The sequence below is a fragment of the Loxodonta africana genome, chromosome 6 (assembly GCF_030014295.1).
Source record: "Loxodonta africana isolate mLoxAfr1 chromosome 6, mLoxAfr1.hap2, whole genome shotgun sequence".
Lineage (NCBI taxonomy): Eukaryota > Metazoa > Chordata > Mammalia > Proboscidea > Elephantidae > Loxodonta > Loxodonta africana.
This window is the reverse complement of record NC_087347.1, coordinates 85,201,792-85,218,409: the sequence shown is the minus strand read 5'-3', so window position 1 is coordinate 85,218,409 and position 16,618 is coordinate 85,201,792. Positions and strand designations below refer to the sequence as shown.

Below are 16,618 nucleotides of genomic sequence, written 5' to 3'. Positions count from 1 at the left end.
GCTGAGTTAATTGGTTTGGTGGACTACAGGCATCTGTATTTTTTAAAGACTTCCCCCAAATGATTCTAAGGTAGGCAAGGGTGAGAATCATTGGTCAAGCATGGTGTGTGCAGGAGAGAATGATAAGAGACGGATCCGGTGGGGCAGACTGGGGTCCAATCACACAGACCTCCAAGGAGGCCACAGTTAGAGTTTGTGTTTTAATCTTAAGTGAGCTACTGGAGGATTTAAGCATAGAAATGATGTAATCTGACCTAGGCTTCAAATGTGTCATTTGGGATAGGATTTGAAGCACGGTTGTCAGGAGGGAGGGGGCAGAGTGAAAACAACAAAAGCAATTAAATACACAAGTAAACACCAGTGACACAACAAATACTAATCACCAATGGTGGTTGTTCAACGAAGGTCTGAGACATGAAATACATCAATTAGTACACTTCAAATGACATTGGTCTAACCTGGTTAAATAGTAAATTGAGCTAGCATTTATCTTTCTGTTTCCACTTTAACCTCAAAGTCTTGATGTGTCAGAATCTTTAATGGAGACAACAGTTATGCAAGGGTTCTTAACACTGGTTTCTTATTAGAATCATCTACAGCATTAAAAAAAAATACTGAGGATAGCCTCACCTTTCTCCTTCAACTTCAATCTACTGATTTGGTGACTGAACCTGGACACTGGGAATTTTTAAACTCCTCAAGTGATTTTAATCTACAGACAGCAATAAGAAGCACTGCATTAAACAAATAACCTGTTAATGGGAAGAGTTGTGAAAACTGACATAGAATTCTGAATTGTTTGTAGTTGATTGGTTTAGCAACACAGAGAGTCTTCACATCCAGGAAATGGAGTCCAGCACAGTGAATTTAGGGTAGATGTGATTGTGAGTTGCCATGCTGAGATGGTAAATGGAGTGTGAAATGGTTTGCTGGGCCTCAGTGCAGCAGCTTATTTATCCTAGGAAAAGAAGTCAGGGGTGGGAGTCCTCAGCTTTGTATTTTGTTTTCAAAGCAGAACATCTCTATAAGGGATTTTAATCTCTCCTACATGTCTTAAATCTTGAAAACTTGTCAAATTTATGAAAAACCAAAAATCTGCAGTTAAATTTACTGGTGATTTGCATGCATCCTAAATATGAAGAGGATGTGTGATTAAGCTGTAACCTTTCCAGAATGTGTGAGAATTCCATGTTGGGGCTGGATGACTAGGAGAAGCTCAGTGCTTTCAGGAGGGCGTTGATGACGCCAGTACTGAGGCTCTTCTCTTTTGAATGCTTTGTATGTGGCAGGGCCTGAGGGTGGAAAGTTGGTCTAGGTTACCTTGCAGAGCCTCTTCTGCAGAATGTGAAGTTAAAAGTTTTTAAAACAAATACTTTTTGGAAGTCTTAACTACTTATAAAGCTGAGACAGAGGAAATGAGTGTATCACTGGATGTACAAATCTGGCATAGGAATTTACTTTAAAATTATATTATAAATGCCTCCTGGAAATTTTTTTGTATTAACTTATATCATTATTGTCTATAATATAATGTTGATTATACTTCTTATTATTTGAAAGTGCTGAAAATGAGTTTCTTTTAAAGCATTCTTTGGGCTTGTCTTTTATGAATGAGAATGGCCATTCCTTCCTTAGATGTTGAATTAATGAGTTTTTAGTGTATATTACTTAAGTATCAATGTTAAATATCCATAGACTTGAAATCAGTTATAAAATAACATATGACTCATTACATGTGACTGTGAGAAATCATTTCTTTTACCTTCACATAGTTGTACTCTAAGAGAATAAACTGTTCATCAGGAGATACTGAATAATCATTTATAGAGTATCCAAGTTCATCCTGTTAATCAAAGAGAAAAAAAGAAAAACTGAAAATGCAACTGACATTATTGAGCACTTCCTCCGTAGAGGGAACTGTTCTAGACATGTGACTCATGCCTCGGGAGTTTTCAGTCTAGGAGAAGTGGCGCATTCAACCACACAAATGACCATGATGGTCATCAGTATTGGAGAACCAGGGAGAGAAGGGTAAATTCTGAGGAAAGATGGCCATGAGGATGAGGACTGGGAACAGAGAGGACATTTTCAACAGGCAGAACAGCATGAGCAAAAACCCACATGAGGGAAGGGTGTGCATGTTTAGAAAATGGTTAAGGGTCATGTGTTACCTGAGTACAGTTTAGGGTACAGTGTTGGATGACATGGAAGGTAAGAGGACAGAAAACTAGAACAATGGCTAGGACCTAAAATAGAAGAAGTGAAGAAGTTATGAGCTATATTTTGCACAGGAAGTGATAGAATCAGGTTTGTCTTACAAAGACACACTGGTGACACAGTGACTCAAATGAGAGGGGAGAGCAGAGGGGTTGCCACTAATCCTGGACTAGGGCAATGCAGTGGTCCTGTTGTACAGAATGGAGACAGGGACACAAGCTAGAGCACTCACTATGCCAAGATTAAACAAGGCCTTGGAGCAGGACTATGCAGTGGAAATGCAAATGGAAATCTGAGAGACGCCTGGCATTGCAGAGGTGGACTTATTAGGTTTGTTGAGAGGCTAAGCATAGGGGCTGACAGAGAAGGAGTCAAGGAAGATTCTGAGATATCTAGCTTGGGTGACTTGGAGAAGAATACTATTTACCAAGATTGGGGGCTCAGGAGAGGAATAAGATACTTTCTTTTTGCTAGGAGCAGAAGGGAGATCACGAGCTTAACTGGGGATACTGAGTTTAAAGATCCACATGCAGGAGCCAGCAGGCTGTCGGAAATGGAGGTTTATATCTCGGGAGGAGGTTAGTGTTAAAAAAACACGTATTTGAGAATTAATGCCATAAAGGCAAATGCTGATGCTGTGGGAGTGGATGGAATTCAGCAAAGGAGAGCATGCGAAGTGAGAAGAGAGGTGAGCCAGTGAGGACAGAGGAGCCCAAGGAGCACTTACATTTAAGAGTATGAGTAGAGGAGGAGGACTTGTCAAAGGAGACGAAAGAGGAGCCAAAGCAGGGAGCATTTCAAGGAGAGAAAGATCCACTGTGCCATATGCTGCAGAGAGAGTCCAACAGGATGAATACTCATCATTTGAAAGGTTAGGAGAAAAATCCCCAGTGTTTCCCAAAAGCATGATTTAATTACATGATGAAACATACAAATGTACTGTTCCTCAAGAAAATAGAGCTGTTTCCATATTCAGCATTGAATAACAAGATATTATTATCTTGTTTGTAGAGATATTCATGATCTAAAGAGAGAAAAAGGCCAGATCAATATTGTGCATTGCTATTAAACATCTTTAAAAGCTAAAAATCATGCAATAAAAAGTTCAAATTTAAGTTCACACAAATACTAAATAAGCATTTCTAAATTGGAAAAACATTAGTTGAAGCATATTACACTAACATACATTCATTTTTCCACCATTGTTATCAAGATTTCAATTCACATTTAACTTTTCATAGTGCCTAATAAAGAAATAGGAGCCCTATTGGCCAATAGTTGAGTGCTCAGCTGCTAACTGTACAGTTGGCAGTTCGAACACACCCAGTGGCTGCTCGGGTGAAAGACCTAGTAATCTGCTCCCATAAAGATTACAGCCTAGAAAACTCTATGGCGCAGTTCTACTCTGTTACGTGGGGTTGGTATGAGTCAAGCTCATCTCCACAGCACCTAACAAAACCGTCAAAGAAATACTAAGCTTTCCTTCTATCTTCTCTCCTTTCACGCCCTTAAAGAGAGAAAAATACTCTCCCATAAGGCCTTAAAGAACAAGGATTATATCTTTTGAAAGCCATAAAAGTTCCCTACAACCTAACTAGAATGAATATAAGCATAAATATCTGCAACCCTCCCCACCCCCATTCTTACCTGATATCCACCGTAAAGAGTAGTACTTAATTCTAAAAGTATTTTTTAAATAATCAGTTAAAGTATAAGTCCTACGACTGTCAGCTGCAGCATCATCTGCTGGTTGGAAACAAACAAACAAACAAACAAATGTTCAGTAAAATGGAATAAGCTAAGTTTCAAATAAAATAAATAAACAAATTTCTACAATACATGCTGATGACAAAATGCAGAAACACGTCCACAAAATGAAAAGATGCACCTTAAAAGATTTCAGACTACGTGGACAGAGTAAAAATGCATTTAACTGTTAAATCGTATGAGTGTGTGTGTCTTTCAGGTTGTTATATCAGTGGTACATTAAAACCAGTTCCAATTCTGACCAAAGATTCTATAGAAGAATCCCGATCAAAGCGAGGGAAAGCAGTACAGAATTTCAAATTCTCATGGACTCCAGACTTTCTGAAGCTACGGAAACTGGAGGAACCCCTGAAATTATGCCCTAAAATAATCTTTAAACCTAAACCCTAAATCAAAAATATCCCCCGAAGACTTCTTAAAACCAAGCAATAGTTTAGCTTACCTAGGAAAAAAAACTATATGGGATTAAATTCACAACAGCAACTCAAAACATTAGAAAGGAACCTTAGGGGGCTCTGTGAGTTTACGTTAATCAGGGAGATAAAACTCAGAGAAGGAAGGTGAGAATGGTCGCACAACTTGAAGAGAGTAATAAAGGTCACTGAATTGTACAGGTAGAAACTGCGGAGTTGGTATATGTTTTGCTGTGCATGTTCCCAACAACAACAAAATAAATATAATTTTTAAAAAAGAAAGAAAACAGTCCTAACTGCAGAGTATACAATTCTCACATAGAAGATACCTATATATCAGTGAATTGTAGCTTGGAGGATACCCTGAAAATATTTGTAGATTAAAAGCTTATGAAGTCAAGAAAAAAAGAAAAGAAAAGAAAGAAATGCAGCAATTTAGTAAAACCAACCCTTGGGCTTACCAACTTTCAGATAAGAAGTAAAACCTTGTGCTAAGAAAATATAATTTCAAAGTCATATTAAAGGTAAAACCAAAAACCAAACTTGTTGCCATGGAGTCGATTTCGACTTAGAGAGAGTGATCCTATAGGGCAGAGCAGAATCGCCCCATAGGGATTCCTAGGCTGTAATCTTTACAGAAACAGACTGCCACATCTTTTTCCCTCAGAGCAGTTGGTAGGTTAGCAGCCAAGTGCTTAACCATTGAGCCATGAGGGCTCCTTTTAAAGTGAGTACTACTTGAAAAGTATCCTTGACAATGTATACCCTGCTATTAAGAGCATTTAGTCTAGAAAAGACGTAAAGCACATCTCAAAATTAGTACAATGGTATAGACATTCACAGTCCTAATAATACCTGCAGATAGACACATAGACAGGTAGATAGATAGATCTGTATCTTTCCATCATACTTACTTAATGTGTATGCTGAACAAATAATCCGAGAAACTGGACTATATGAAGAAGAATGAGATATCAGTATTAGAGGAAGACTAATTAAGAACCTGCAACATGCAGCTAACACAACTTTGCTTGCTGAAAATGAAGAAGACTTGAAGCACTTACTGATGAAGATCAAAGACTACTGCCTTCAGTGTGGATTACACCTCAAAAAGAAGAAAAAAAAATCCTCACAACTAGAACAGTAAGCAACATCATGGTAAATGGAGAAAATATTGAAGTTGTCAAGGATTTCATTCTACTTGGATCCACAATCAACACCCATGAAAGCAGCAGTCAAGAAATCAGACACATTACGCTGGGCAAATTTGCTGCAAAAGACCTCTTTAAAGTGTTAAAGAGTAAAGATATAACTTTTGAGAACTAAGGTGCACCAGACCCAAGCCATGGTGTTGTCAGTGGCCTCGTATACTTACAAAAGCTGGACAATGAATAAGGAAGATGGAAGGAGGTTTGATACCTTTGAATTATGGTATCGGTGAAGAATATGAACATACCACGGACTACCAGAAGAATGAACAAATCTGTTTTGGAGGAAGTACAGCCAGAATGCTCCTTAGAAGTGAGGATAATGAGACTTTGTCTCACATACTTTGGACTTGCTATCAAGAGGGACCAATTCCTGGAAAAGGATATCATGCTTGGTAAAGTAGAGGGTCAGTGAAAAATAGGAAGACCTGCAACGAGATGGATTGACACAGTGGCTGCAACGATGGGCTCAAACATAGCAACAATTGTGAGGATGGCTCAGGATTGGGCAACATTTCATTCTGTTGTGCTTGGGGTTGCTCTAGGTCAGAACTGACTCAATAGTACCTAACAACAACAGACCTATATAGAGAGATAAATAATGTACACACACACACACACACACACATTTGAAGCCCTGGTGGCACAGTGGTTAAGAGCTCAGCTGCTAACCAAAAGGTCATCAGTTTGAATCCACCAGCAGCTCCTTGGAAACCCTATGGGGTGGTTCTACTGAGTCCATAGGGTTGCTATGAGCCTGAATCGACTCCATGCCAATGGGGTTTGGCTTTTTGTTTTGCTTTGTTTTTAATTGATATTCTGGATACCAAAGCTGATATCATACTCTTGCTTGGCCAAGGATATCCTTGTAAGGTCCACACCTGTCTTGGCTTGTGTTAAGCTCACTCAGCTGCTTCACAATGACCCTGCAGCCCTATTTCCATGTACTGGCTGCCCAGTTCCAGAGCAGCCTGATAAATTGGAGCAAGAAGTGCAACAAATGTTTCTTGGTTTTTGCCTTGCTATTTGATAAGCAGGGCACATTGGAAGACAGTTTTGAAACATCTAGATAAGTGAGTTCTGTGAGATGTGAGTGCCAAGTCCAGGTTTTGACCTTTAGCAAGTTTGTGCTTTGCTGCCAAGTTACATCCTATTCTGTCAAACTTTTATAGGACACGCTCACATTTCTTCTTCCTTGTCTACTTTCTCACTGACAGGGCACTGCTGCAGCAACAGATGAAGGTCTTTGGCTGCTGGTTCAGTTCTCCTAGTGCGGCCTGGGACAAATCGTTCATTTGACTTATCAGTTCAAAGCATTGTGCTAGCCAAGTAAAGCTGCTAATCATATGTTACCCATCAGCTTATACGGAAACTCTTAGATTTAAGCCTTCTTTCATTTAAAAAACAAAAGAAAGAAAGGGTAATAACCTTACATTTTACTTCTTTGTGAGAGCAATTATGAGGCTGAACCATATGCAAATATCATTTTTAATCAGTCAAAAACAGAAGAATTTATATTGTTTGAACTGAAAATGGTTTGACTTAATAAGAAATTCTCATCAAAGTCTTATCTTAATGGATTCTTGCTGTAAAATCAAAGTGATTTCTGAAAAAAGGTAATTCCAGAACGGTAAGATCCCAATGAAAGTAGTGTGGTTCCACAGGATGGTCTTGCTTTGGCCAAGTGTTGCTTTATAACCACAGGATATTTTGAATGTATTTTTACTAATTCATAGTAAAATTTTTGGGTGTCTTATTAAATTCTGATTTTAAAAAAAAACTGAAACCCATTGCCATTGAGGTAATCCTGACTTATAGTGACAGAGTAGAACTGCCCCATAGAATTTCCAAGGAGCACCTGGTGGATTCGAACTGCTGACCTTTTGATTAGCGGCCATGGTTCTTAACCACTATACCACCAGGGTTTCCTAAATTCTGATACATAGTACTTTTACTTCAAAAAAGATAAGCTGTTTCGGTAAATTAGTGGCTAATGAAATACAACTAAAAACAAACATGCTCTCTACTTCTCACAAAAGCATATAAAGTTCTTATACACAGAAAAAAGAGATGTCTGGTTATAAAGTGCTGCTACTTGAAAGGTCAGCAGTTCAAACCCACCAGTAGCTCCACAGGAGAAAGATTAACAGTTTGCTTTCGTAAAGATTTACAGCTTTGGAAACCCTATGGGGCAGTTCCACTCTGTCCTGTAGGGTCGCTATGAGTCGGAATCGACTTGATGGCAATGGGTTTGGTGGGATTTGGGGTTATAAAGTTTCTGTGTTCTCTACGGTAATCAGTTAATGCTTCTTATTGATGCTTGTACTTTTGGTAACCCATTGCTGTCAAGTTGATTCTGACTCATAATGACCCTGTAGGACATAGTAGAACTGCCCCATAGGGTTTCGAAGGAGGGTCAGGTGGATTTGAACTGCTGACCTCTTGGTTAGCTTTTAACCACTGCACCACCAGGGCTTCAGTGTTTATGATGATATCTATAAAAGAAATAAAATGAGTGTTACTTCAGATTTTGGTCTAGCAAAATAACGGCGTTGACATGGGGTAAAGACCCATTGCTGTCGAGTCAATTCCAACTCATAGCAACCCTACAGGACAGAGTAGAACTGCCCCATAGGGTTCCCAAAGAACTCCTGGTGGATTCAAACTACCGACCTTTTTGGTTAGCAGCCAAACTCTTAACTACTATGCCATAAGAGTTTCCCTGGCATGGGGTAAATGAAGAAAAATCAGGAAGGCAGAGGAAAAAATACAAGGAGCAGTGCCTTATATCTTGTCGCATATGCAGGCTACCACCCGTCTCCACTGATTCAACAAATACCAACTATGCAACTATGTAGCCTGTGTCTTTGATATCAAAGAGCCTGTATTTGAGCTCTGGTCTGCTCCTTGCTTTGGGGCCTTTTGCAAATTGCTGAACTTTTCAAAGCCTCAATTTTTTTTTTTTCATCTATAAAATGGGAATAGCATTGTATAGCCCATATAGTCTTGCAATGATCAAATGAGATAATATAAGTAAAGTGCTTATCTTGGGACTCAGAATTTAGGAAACCCTCCAGATATGCTAAGGTACTTAAAAAAAAAAAATCTACCATAACATAGTATTTTATTTATTAGTTTTTTATTATGTTTTAGATGAAGGTTTACAGAGCAAATTAGTTTCTCATTAAACAATTAATACTCACATTGTTTTGTGACATGGTTACCAGCCCCACCACTTGTCAACACTCTCCCCTTCTTGACCTTGTGTTCCCTATTTCCAGCTTTCCTGTCCCCTCCTGCCTTCTAGTCTTACCCCCAGGCTGGTGCACCCATTTAGTCTGGTTTTGTTTAACGGGCCTGTCTAATCTTTGGCTGAACGGTGAACCTCAGGAGTGACTTCAGTACTGAGTTAGAAGGGTGTCCAGAGGCCACACTCTCAGGGTTTCTCCAGTCTCTGTCAGATCAGTAAATCTGGTCTTTTTTTGTGTGTGTGTGAGTTAGAACTTTGTTCTACATTTTTCTCCAGCTCTGTCTGGTACCTCCTACTGTGATCTCTGTCAGAGCAGACGGTGGTGGTAGCCAGGCATCATCTAGCTGTGCTGGACTCAGTCTGGTAGAGGCTGTGGTCCATTAGTCCTTTGAACTAATCTTTCCCTTGTGTCTTTGGTTTTCTTCATTCTCCCTTGCTTCGATGGGGTGGGCAGGGTGGGACACCAGTGGAGAATCTTAGATGGCCACTCACAAGCTTTTAAGACCCCAGGCGCTACTCATCAAAGTAGGATGTAGAACATGTTCTTTATGAATTATGTTATGCCGATTGAGCTAGATGTCCTCTGAGACCATAGTCCCCAGTACTCAGCCCAGTAATTCAGTCCCTCAGGGAGTTTGAATGTGTCTATGAGGCTTCCATGACCTTGCCTTGGTCAAGTTGTCCTGGCTTCTCTAGTATTGTGTAATGTCTTACTGTTCACCAAATTACCACTTATCTACTGTATATATATATTTTTTTTACTGTATATTTAGTGTTTTTCCCTCCCCACTCCACCCCACCCCACCCTTCCCTCATAACCATTAATGATTCTTCCTGTGTGTAAACCTTTCATGAATTTTTACAATGGTGGTCTTATACAGTATTTGTCCTTTTGTGATTTACTTATTTCACTCAGCATAATGTCCTTCAGATTTATCCATACTGTGAGATGTTTTGCAGATTCATCATTGTTCTTTATTGTTGCGTAGTATTCCATTGTGTGTATGTACCGTAGTTTGTTTATCCATTCATCTGTTGATGGGCTGTTGAGCTATTTTTTATTGTTTTGTTCCCAGCATGTGCTAGGAGTACTTGCTGGATTCAAACTGCTGACCTTTTGGTTAGCAGCTGTAATTTTAACCACTACACCACCAGCATTTCCAGGCATTCAGGATAGAAAGTGACTAGAACATAGTCTTTCCCCTGGAGCATCTAGCAGTGATGCTGAGATTAAGAATTTATCTGCAGTAGAAATCAAAAAACCACACCCATTGCCACTGAGCAGATTCCAACTCATAATGACCCTATAGTGAACCTATTAGAGTAGAACTGTCCCACCATAGGGTTTCCAAGGAGTGGCTAGTGGATTCGAACTGCTGACCTTTTTGGTTAGCAGCCAAGCTCTCAAGAACTGTACCACCAGGGCTCCATCTGTAGTAGAATACAACGAAATTATCGCAGCTGACCGCCTTGACCAGAGGTGCCAAAGGTACACAATCCAAAGGCGCTCTCTCAAATGATGGCATCGATTCCTGTATATTCTTAGTGACCTTGGCATTGTAAACAGCTTTACAATGTAGAACTGTAACAATGAGGTTAGGTGTGACCAACTTTCCTTCAGACTCACTCTCGTTACGCAACTTACTACGGGCTTGGAAAAGAAGAGACAAGGAAGGCCCTCCTTTCTTGTGAGGAACAAGCCAGGAGTAAGCGGGGTGGCGAATGACATATGGCTCCAACAGGTTGGAAAGCATTTACCTGTCAAGGAATCTAGAAGATGATGCAGAGACTGCTGCACTAAAAAGATGGAAACTCGAGCCACGATTACACGCAGGCGTTTCAAGGTGACTTTTTGTGTTACTTCATGTTTTGAAAAGTTTCACTGAACAAAATAAAACTGCTGTGATAAAAAATAAAGACTTTATTTGCAGTAAAACAATAGCCAATTAAGGTCCACTATGTTCTTATGCCAAATGAACTTAATATTAAAACCATTAGATTAAGAAAACATCAGGATAAGTATAATAAGGTATTTTGCTAAGTGCTAATGAGTATCACTTTATCCCTTTGCCATGTCTGAAACAATCTATAGCATCCACAGCAGAAGTAAGTAATTATAGTATGGAGGAAAAACACCCGACCTAAAGGAATAGAAAACTTGTTAAGAGTGGTGTTTCCCTGATACACAAAAAGCGTTAGAATATAATCACAATCACCAAATTTACCTTCTTGATAAGAGAAACATCCCAAGTACATCAAGTGGCGTATGATAAATGCCTTATCCTTCAGCTGGAGTCTGTACAGTGTTTGGAATGTGGACTCTAAGCATGTATACTAGGTCAAGTGTCAGATGGCCAAACTTTTGTTAGAGATGTAATCACTGTATTTTCAAGGGTCCATTTTTTTTATTGTTAAAGGCCATCCAAACGGTACAATGCACACTTCCCCAAGCAGCAATAATTTGGAAAAAAAGAAAAAATTTAGTGGGCATTCTAGGCTCATTTCTCATGGCTATAGCTTCAACCCTCTAATCAATCCACATAGGTCAGGCCCAGGGACTTTGTACTCCTGGGTATTTTTCTCTGCCTGGAATGTTCTTCCCGAGAATATGCTGGGCACTTTTGCCTTTGCTTCCTTTAGGTCTTTATTAAATGTTGCATTCTTTCCCTGGACTAACACTGCAACTTCCTTTCCCATAGCACTCACTCTTGTCCTTCCTAACTTTATTTTTTTCCTTAGCATCCATACCATTTTTGTTGTTGTTGTTAGCTGCCATCCAGTCAGTTCCAACTCATAGTGGCAGTATGGACAACAGAACCAAATATCACCCAGTCCTGCGCCATCCTCACAATCATTGTTATGCTTGAGCCCATTGTTGCAGTCACTGTGTCAATCCATCTTGTTGAGGGTCTTCCCCTTTTTTTGCTGAACCCTACTTTACCACACATGATATCCTTCTCCAGGGATAGATGCCTCCTGATAATATATCCAAAGTATGTGAGATGTAGTCTCATCATTCTTGCTGCTAAGGAGCATTCTGGTTGTAACTCTTCCAAAACAGATTTGTGCGTTCTTTTCGCAGTCCATGGTATATCCAATATTCTTCACCAATTCAAAGGCATCAATTCTTCTTTGGTCTTCCTTACTCATTGTCCAGCTTTTGAATGCACATGAGGCAATTGAAAACACCGTGGCTTGGGTCAGGCTTACCTTAGTCTTCAAGATGACATCTTTGCTTTTTAACACTTTCAAGAGGTCTTTTGTAGCAGATTTGCCCAACACAATGCATTTTTTGATTTCTTGACTGCTGCTTCCATGGGTGTTGATTGTGGATTCAAGTAAAATGAAATCCTTTACAACTTCAATATTTCCTCCATTTATTATGATGTTTATTGGTCCAGTTGTAAGGATTTTTGTTTTCTTTATGTTGAAGTGTAATCCATACTGAAGGCTCTGTTCTTTGATCTTCACCAGTAAGTGCTTCAAGTCTTCTTCACTTTCAGCAAGCAAGGTTGTGTCATCTGCATAACACAGGTTGTTAATAAGTCTTCCTCCAATCCACATAGTAAGCACTCAAATATTTGCTGAATGCAAAGATAAAAGCCAGTGTGGGGACCATGGTCTCAGGGAACACCTAGCTCAATTGGCATAACATAGTTATAAAGAAGATGTTCTAGATTCTACTTTGGTGAGATCTTAAAAGTTTGTGAGTGGCCATCTAAGATACTCCACTGTTTTCACCCCGATGGGAACAGGGACATTGAAGAAAACTAAAGATACCAGGGAAAGATTAGCCCAAAGGACTAAAGGACCACAACCAACACAGCCTCTACCAGACAGAGTCCAGTACAACTAGATGGTGCCTGGCTACCATTACCGACTGCTCTGACAGGGATCACAACAGAGAGTCCCAAACAGAGCTGGAGAAAAGTATAGAACAAAATTCTAACTCACACACACACAAAAAGACCAGACTTACTGGTCTGACAGAGACTGAAGAAACCCTGAGAGTGTGGCCTCTGGACACCCTTTTGGCTCAGTACTGAAGTCACTCCTGAGGTCCACCCTTCGGCCAAAGATTAGACAGGCCCATTAAACAAAATGAGACTAGAAGGGCATACCAGCCCAGGGGTAAGACTAGAAGCCAGGAGGGGACAGGAAAGCTGGTAACAGGGAACCCACGGTCAAGAAAGGGAGAGTGTTGACATGTCGTGGGGTTGGTAACCAATGTCACAAAACAATATGTGTACTAACTGTTTAATGAGGAGCTAGTTCTGTAAACTTTCATCTAAAGTACTGTAATAATATACAAAATATATAAAAGCCAAACAAAATAAAAACAGGAATCAACAGCTCCAAGTACCAACATTGTGAACACTGAGTGGCTGTGGTAGTAGGAAGAACATGGACTCAGCCAGATTGGTCTACATACAGTTAGGATAGAAACTTGGGTTCCAACCTGCCATTAACTGCTAAAGGGTCATCTCACTTCTCTAAGCCTGTGCAGTCATTTATCTGTTGTCTTTCAGATCCAAGTATACTCTTCTACACTTTGCTTAGTAAAGCCAGTAGGAGAATTTATGGGTGTATTTCCCAGAATTCTTCCTCTGCAGATTCCTGGTAGGTTCTAACGATAGGGGGAAATAGAAAAAGACTGGACATCAGTGAAGGATGTCCTATTTCTTGCTGATTCCAGCTCAGCAGGAGCAGCAGTCCCAGCTTCTAGCTTCTTTTGGAATACTCAAAATCCAACCTATCATGCCTCCCAGTGGTATCGGAAGCAGCTGGGTGCACTACACCCCTTAGTGGTTTGAGCCCAGCTCTTCTGGGTCCTTCTTCCCCTTTGTTCCCAAGCCCTAGGTGCTCCTTTCTGCAGTTACTGGTCTCTGGATTACCTCAGAATTCTTCTTTTGCTCTTTTCTCTGTGTAACTAATATTTTATATTAAGTCCTTCTGCTGAAATAGTCTAGTGTGATTTCTATATTCATCACAATACCCTAACTTATACATAGAAAAAACATATTACCTATAAAATAATGTCTTGTTCAGCTCTATGATGGCAATATCTGACAGTGAATATTTCAGGCTCTCTGGGGTGGCCATACAGTCTCTGTGGCAACTGCTCAAGTTGGCTGTTGTAGCCTGAAAGCAGCCACAGACAATATATAAATGAACGGGCATTGTTATGTTCCAATAAAACAATTTACAAAAGCAGGCTTCGAGCCCTGGCTGTAGTTTGATGACCCCTGAGCTAGATGTTCTCAGAACTGTGAGCAAGGCAAATAAATTGCTCCCAAGGTCAGTTTTAAAACTTTAATTGTCCTGAAATGATAAGAGTATCATCTTAAGACTCCGATATATACAGGAGAAAACTGAAAATGGGCAGAATATTCATGTCTTAGTATTCAGGTCAAGATGACAACATCTACAGACACTGGAAAAGAAATGCAAGGCTGGGAGGACTGCCCATTGTGACCTAGTTTACAATGCCTGATTCACTCTGAAGTGAATCAGAGGCTGCACACACAGGAAACACGCGTTAAACAAGGTGTAAGGACTGTTTTATTTCTTTTTGAAATGGAAATTGCTTTATTGTTTTGTTTCCTGATTATACTACTCCATCTCCCCTTGTTATAACTCTTCTAGGAATAAACAAGATTGGTAAAACAATGGCTAAAGTTAATATTTATAGGGCTTTTATGCCCAAGTTGACTGACAATAGGCCAGTGGAACTAGTGGTGATTACAAATAGCAGAAAAAGTGGAAAACTTCTTAACTGTATGGATACATGACCCACGGGCCCATGGAGCATGCAACTAGTTTAGCAAAGGGGTGGTTTCTCTTTAAAAATACTTAGAAGTAGTTGTAGTAATTCATCAACGAAGGTATTATAATGCAAGCTAAGAAGGTTTAGCCTGTGTTAGAAAGAGAATTGATTGGAGAACATCCACATTTGGGGAAGCTAAAAGCTCTAACATAAAATTACTGAAAAACTTTCTAGAAACTTTTGTAGGCATCATCAACAAGGCTACTTTCTATGACAAGTGTTTGTCATTTAGGATATAAGGAAAAACAATCACTGGAAATCAAAACTGCCACAGAAATTGCCCCTTTCCTAGCATTTGCCTGGCAAAATTTCCAGGTGTATGGGCAAGTGTTACATAGTACCTGCCTCTGGGGCTGGGGCTGATGAAAGAATAAAAAAGTTAAAAAGAAATATATATATACACACACACACACACACATATATATATAAGCCAAAAAAACCAAACCCAGTGCCATCGAGTCGATTCCGACTCATAGTGACCCTATAGGACAGAGTAGAACTGCCCCATAGAGTTTCCAAGCAGCGTCTGGAGGATTCGAACTGCTGACCCTTTGGTTAGCAGCTGTAGCACTTAACCACTATGCCAGCAGGGTTTCCGTATATACGTATATATGTGTATATATATATATGCAATAGCACATGTTTATAGTTCTTTCAGTGGGTTGGGCTATTATTCTAGGCATTGTGCACATATTACTCATTTATTCCTCTTATCATTATCCCCATTTTACAGATAAGGAAACTGAGACACAGGGAGTAACTAAAGTCCCATGATAATAAGCTCTAAAGTCACATTTGAACCAGGCAATATGGCTCTTAAGCCTATGGTTATAACCACTCTTCTAAAGAACCTAAGTATTTAGGAGAGTGATCACACATGATATATGCTATGTAGGTAGTTTTTGTGAATTGGTATATGTCATGGATTGAACTTTATTCCCCCAAAATATGTGTCAACTTGGCTAGGCCATGATTCCCAGTGTCATGTGATTGTCCTCCATTTTGTGATCTGATGTAATTGTCCTATATGTTGTAAATCCTAATCTCTGTCTGCGGTTAATGGGGTAAGATTAGGTTATGTAAAAGATGATTAGGTTGGGATGTAACACCCTTACTCAGGACACAGACCTGATCCAATGTAAGGGGAGTTTCCCTGAAGTGTGACCTGCATCATCTTTTCTCTTATAAGAGATAAAAGGAGAGAGAAACAAACAGAGACAGGAGGACTTACTAGCACCAAGAAAGACGAGCTGGGAGCAGAGCATGTCCTTTGGACCCAGCCTCCTTGTGCTGAGAGCCTCCTAGACCCAGAGAAAGACTGATGCCAAGACACTTGGAGATTTCCAAGGAACACTGGACCCACAGATGTTGAAAGGAGACAAGGACCTTCCCCCAGAGCCGACATGGAGAAGAAACCTTCCCCTAGAATTGGCGCCCTGATTTCAGACTTCTAGCCTCCTAAGCTGTGAGAGAATAAATTCCTGTTTGTTAAAGCCATCCACTTGTGGTATTTCTGTTACAGCAGCACTAGATAACTAAGACAGTATAGATGGATTAGGCATTATGGAAATGCTTAACTAATGTTTGCAACTAATCTAAATAGGCAGGTCAGTAGTGTCATTTGGAGCTGAGTCATTCAGTAGGTTCCATTAGAACTTAATTTGTCCTGGTACTCCAAAGCCAAATGGGTTCCAGGTCTCTCTGGAAGGCCTAGAATTTGGCCTCTGGGCTGTTATTAAGGATGGCAACTCTGTGACTTCCTGGAAAGGAAGTTGTACCACACTGATTCTCTCTTCCATGGTATACCCAGTCACTCTCACCATCTTTTTCCTTAAACTCATTAACAGTTTCCTTTTGTTTCTTTTAATGTTTCCTGGATTTGAAACATTACACAGTCCTGAATAATTCAGGCTTTGTGGAACATACTTTAAAGAGA

At 39.9% G+C, this 16,618-nt stretch overlaps 1 protein-coding gene across 5 annotated transcripts in view; it reads right to left on the bottom strand.

The window, feature by feature from the left end:
• DPP4 (dipeptidyl peptidase 4) overlaps window positions 1–16,618 on the bottom strand; it is a 93,245-nt gene that overhangs the window by 60,704 nt on the left and 15,923 nt on the right. For 2 of the 5 annotated variants that reach the window (XM_064287054.1, XM_023542885.2), the window contains exons 3-5: window positions 3,865–3,963; window positions 3,150–3,241; window positions 1,763–1,843 (exon numbers count right to left, since the gene is read on the bottom strand). In XM_064287054.1, coding sequence (XP_064143124.1) covers window positions 1,763–1,843; window positions 3,150–3,241; window positions 3,865–3,963 — 272 coding nt within the window. Of the gene's footprint in view, window positions 1–1,762; window positions 1,844–2,944; window positions 3,046–3,149; window positions 3,242–3,864; window positions 3,964–16,618 lie in introns of all 5 variants that reach the window. The other 3 variants (XM_064287055.1, XM_023542886.2, XM_064287053.1) reach the window with 3 other exon arrangements.